The sequence below is a fragment of the Carcharhinus amblyrhynchos genome, chromosome 6 (genome assembly GCF_965287045.1).
Source record: "Carcharhinus amblyrhynchos chromosome 6, sCarAmb.v2.hapA, whole genome shotgun sequence".
NCBI lineage: Eukaryota > Metazoa > Chordata > Chondrichthyes > Carcharhiniformes > Carcharhinidae > Carcharhinus > Carcharhinus amblyrhynchos.
The window spans coordinates 22,681,507-22,686,129 of NC_137329.1; the positions used below are offsets into that span (position 1 = coordinate 22,681,507).

General features: G+C 47.9%; 1 protein-coding gene across 1 annotated transcript in view; it reads left to right on the forward strand.

The window, feature by feature from the left end:
- Positions 1-4,130, forward strand: part of kiaa1549la (KIAA1549-like a) — a 284,087-nt gene extending 279,957 nt beyond the window's left edge. The window contains exons 20-21 of the mRNA XM_080191561.1: positions 344-489; positions 2,396-4,130. Coding sequence (XP_080047687.1) covers positions 344-489; positions 2,396-2,674 — 425 coding nt within the window. The 3' untranslated portion in view covers positions 2,675-4,130. The remainder of the gene's footprint in view (positions 1-343; positions 490-2,395) is intronic.
- The last annotated feature ends 493 nt before the right edge of the window (positions 4,131-4,623 follow it).

Sequence of the window (4,623 nt, forward strand, 5' to 3'; positions counted from 1 at the left end):
TCAAAAGTACTTCATTGGCTGTAATGTCCTGAGAGGTTCCGTAGAGAATACAAGCTCCATCTTTCTTTAACTCATTCAGTGAAGGGAACCTGCTGCTCTTATAGGTCTGACCTACACGTAACTCCAGTCTCTCACTACTTTATTGACACTTACTGCCCTCTGTTGTGTAAACCAGTGTCCAACCATAATGTGCTGAAGACTTTGAGGATTGGGCCACATTTTCTGGTACTTTCCAGGGTTGGCAAATTCTGAGGAGGAATGGTCAGAACAAGTCTAGGCTTATGTTGGCTGATTGAGTGTTCACACTTATTCTGAATCTCTAACACGTTGAATGTACCCGCAGGTAGCTCAGCCCCAGCGGTTTATGCCATCCCAGCCAACAGACCTGGATTCCCAAACTACTTCATCCCTGCTCCCTCACCGTACCGCAATCATGCCTGGACACCATATGTGGGAGATGGAGAAGCACAGGCCCAGTGGGCAGAGAACGTATGTATGCTGAATCTTTGTAAAATTGTCATTCTCTCCTGCTGCTCCGTGGGCGGGTAGGTTTAAGGAGTAACGGAGCCTCTGCGGTGATTATTTACTGTACGAATTATGTTCAGTGGCTCCCCCCTCCACCCCAAGTTCTGGTTCAGCCCAGCACGGGGCATGACTGCTTCCTGTACGCGGTGAGACTGCTGGTCATTGAAGTTCCGCAGGAGATCTCGAGGGATAACTCTCAAACCTGAAACCACCCCTCCCCGTTCCGTCCCCCCCACCCACCTCCCCTCCGCTCCCTGTCCCAGGTAACCATGTAGCCATGGAAGGGAGTGAAGCCCAGAAGATGTTCAACCTGAATACTGTGAGGCCTAGATAGAGTGGGGGTGGAGAGGATGTTTCCACTACTGGGAGATCTAAAACTCGAGGGCACAACCTCAGAGTGAAGGGACACTCCTTTAAAACTGAGATGAGGAGGAATTTCTTCAGCCAGAGGGTGGTGAATCTGTGGAACTCATTGTCACGGAGGGCTGGAGACCAGGTCATTGAGTGTCTTTAAGACAGAGACAGATGGGTTATTGGTCAATAAGAGGATCAAGGGTTACAGGGAGAAGGCAGGAGAATGAGGATCAGAATCGTATCAGCCATGATTGAATAGTGGAGCAGACTTGATGGGCTGAATGGCCTAGTTTTGTTCCTAATCTTATGGTCTTATGGTCTAACCTACATTTTGGACACCTCCAATCCCAGAACTCATATCCCTCATCACAATACATAGAACATAGAAAAACTAGAGCACAGACAGGCCCTTCGGCCCACAAGTTGCACTGATCATATCCCTACCTACTAGGCCTACCTATAACCCTCAATCCCATTAAATCCCATGGACTCATCCAGAAGTCTCTTAAATGACTCCAGCGAGTTTGCCTCCACCACCACCAACGGCAGCCGACTCCACTCACTCACCACCCTCTGAGTGAGAAACTTACCCCTGACATCTCCTCTGTACCTACTCCCCAGCACCTTAATAGAACATAGAAAAACTACAGCACAAACAGGCCCTTTGGCTTATAAGTTGTGCTATAATACAGACGTAGATGTTTAGAGCCCTGTCATTGGTTTAGTATTGGTGCGACATTTGGTATTTGTTCCTGTAACTTGAATGAATAATAATAAGCAGAGCGTGAGTAGTCCAGCTGGCTCCTCAGGTGTGTTCTGTCATTGAATAAAATCATACTCCTCTTCCTCAACTCCCCTTCCCGATTCTATCCCTGTATCCTCAGATTCTATTAGTGACCAAAGATCTTATCAATCTTAGTTTTGAATATGCACATTGACTGAGTATTCACAGCTCTCTGTGAAAGAACATATGAAAGATCTACAACCTTATGAGCGAATAAATTCCTTCTCATTTTAGTCCTGAAATGGCTGGCTCCTTATGCTGAGAATACAACTCCTAGTTATAGGCACTCCAGCCAGGGGAAGCAGTTTCTTAGCATTTACTCTGTCAAGCCCTTTTAAGAATTTCATACATCTGAAATGAAATTGTCAGTCATTATTCAAAACCTGAGAGAGTACGGGCCCTTTCCACGCAATCTGTCCTCGTAGGACTGCCCTCCATCCCAGGAATCAAGTCTATTGAACCTTTACTGCCCTTCTTCTAAGGCAAGATGATTATCCCAAGTTTATTTGGAATCACGAACTTTCGGAGCGCTGCTCCTTCATCAGGTAAGTAAACCCATTGGACTTCAACCTGGTGTTGTGAGACTTAATACTGTGCCCATCCCAATTCCAATACCGGCATCTACACCTCTAAGTAATTATATGATTGCTCCTGTGTAACTGCTCAGAAATGAACTTGTGTTGCTTTTGGTCCAGAGTTGGCTGTTGAGTAACCAATTCCGTCGCTCTTCAGGTGACTCTCCCCGGTTATGTTGAGGCCTTTTCACACACTCGGTACTCCCAGAGCGCCCCCCATCAGCAGTACAGTCAGACGCAGCCTTCGAATCCACCTCGGTGCATCGAGCAAGCACAGACTCCGTCCACCGCAGCCTCTCAGCAGAGCCTGACCGAGAACGAGCCCTCGGAGACCTCCTACACCAACATCTCCACCGCCGCCTTGGTCAAGGCCATCAGAGAGGAGGTGGCAAAGCTGGCCAAGAAGCAGACGGGCATGTTTGAATTCCAGGTTTAGCGGCGCTCAGCAGCGTTTCCCTATGGAGAGCCTTTCCCGAAACCCCTTCCCGCAGGAGCCCAAAGCAGCGATGCAAATTTGGATTTCAGAGAGGATTGCAGCTGGGCCAAGTGCCTACGTTGTTCTCCTCAAGATGAAAACAGAAAAGAATAATTCCTTCGTGGATTCGGACTATTGTTTCAAGCCATGAAAAGCCAACTCATCAAAATCTGCTTCCCCAACAGAGTACGTCACCACCACACATTGTATCTCATCCTAGTAATGTCACTTGGTGTATAGTGTGTAGCACAAGCCCACTACATTCATCAAGGTGGGGAGGGCTTTGATTGAGCCCGTGAGTGTTTCCCGCGAGGCGGTCGGTACATATATTGAAAACAGATGTGCAAAAAAGTGACTTGACAAGAAGAAAAGCGACAATAAATGAGGCAGCTCAGATTAAGCCCCACTGCCTCCCTCATCACCCTCAAAGAAATGCAGACGCCAGATGGAAACGCAGAATTGACGCTGAGTTAACGGGATCATGGTGACTTATTGTGAGCTGTGATTTTTGTGAGACCCCACTTGAAAGCCTGGCTGATTCCAATCTTGGATCAGAATGGTCTCTACCGGGCTGGGATCAGGATACAATCCCTCCCTTTAGCCAAACTAAGGAGCAGCCTAACGTTCCAATGCACTCTCCGTCGAAGAACTACTCATTGATCCGCGAGCTCCGGATTCAAACTGTTCCTATTATCAAACGGGATCTATACTTCCTGCGGCTCGGTATGAGGATATAACGCTGAGTCGTGCTATTGAGTTGATCATTATTGTGGGATGTGTGCTCCCCCGCTGCACAACCAACCCCATACAGCTTTGGACGACAGATTCATCGCTCACATCCCTGAAATTGTGGGTATTTCTTTTCCGCAAATGCCAACCATACAACTCCCGACTTTGCACTGAGGTTTCTTCCTTTTCATTAAAGCAATGGAGTGGAATTTCTGATTTCTTCTGTCTTACCGCTGGGTGCACCATGGTGTTGTTAAAGGGCCATGGGGAATATCAAATGCTTAGGAAGTAGATTTAACTTAGGTAAGGGTATTAAGTTTCATGGGACCATGGTGAAGAGATAGAGTTAAGATAGTGATCATGCGTGGTCTCATTAAACCCTGGAATAGGCTTTGAGAGCTGGTCGCCCCCTGTTCCTGTATTGCAAGAGGGTTCTGCTAGTACGAACCGCAAGAGTGAACGTTGAGCATTATATGGGACTAGAACTCAAAAGGTTGGAGGGAAGTCTATAAATCCTCACCGTGGTAAGTTGTACTGAATGTGTTTCATAGGGAAAGACTCTACTGGCTAAATTTAACCATCCTCTGCTCCTAGTGAGGAACCACACTTGTAGGGTGCACAGAGATAAAGGAAACCCCTGACCTATTCCTCCCATGGGGATGGGTCCTACTGTGGTAGGCCTGGTGGAGCTGTGGGCGGGGAGCTCTGTGGGAGGGTTGGGGGATAGATTCCAGTCCCCCTGTGCCACCCCCGCCCCCCCACCCCCCCACCCCCCCCCCCACCTTCCCCACCTTCCCCCCACCTTCCCCACCTTCCCCACCCTGCAACCCCTTCTGATCAATATTGAGTGACATTGAATGCTCTCCTTTTCCAAAATCGATGTTTCCCTTCTAGGGATTGACTAATCTCCTCAAGAGGTGAAAGAGTAACATTGGTTTTGACAGTGCGTGGCCTGGATTCTCGGCAGTGTGTTCATACAGGAACTGTTCATCGTTAGGCCCTGTGGTTGAATAATTAATGGGAATTTGCCATGGGTAGATCTTTGTCTTTAAGTAAACCTTTAACAATTGAACAGAAAGCAGGGGAGTTGCAATGTTAATGTTCGGATGCCAGAGATGGACACATTGTTGCGCTGCTCCATCAACTTGGCCTCCAGATCCCTTAGCCCAATGCTTTTGGTG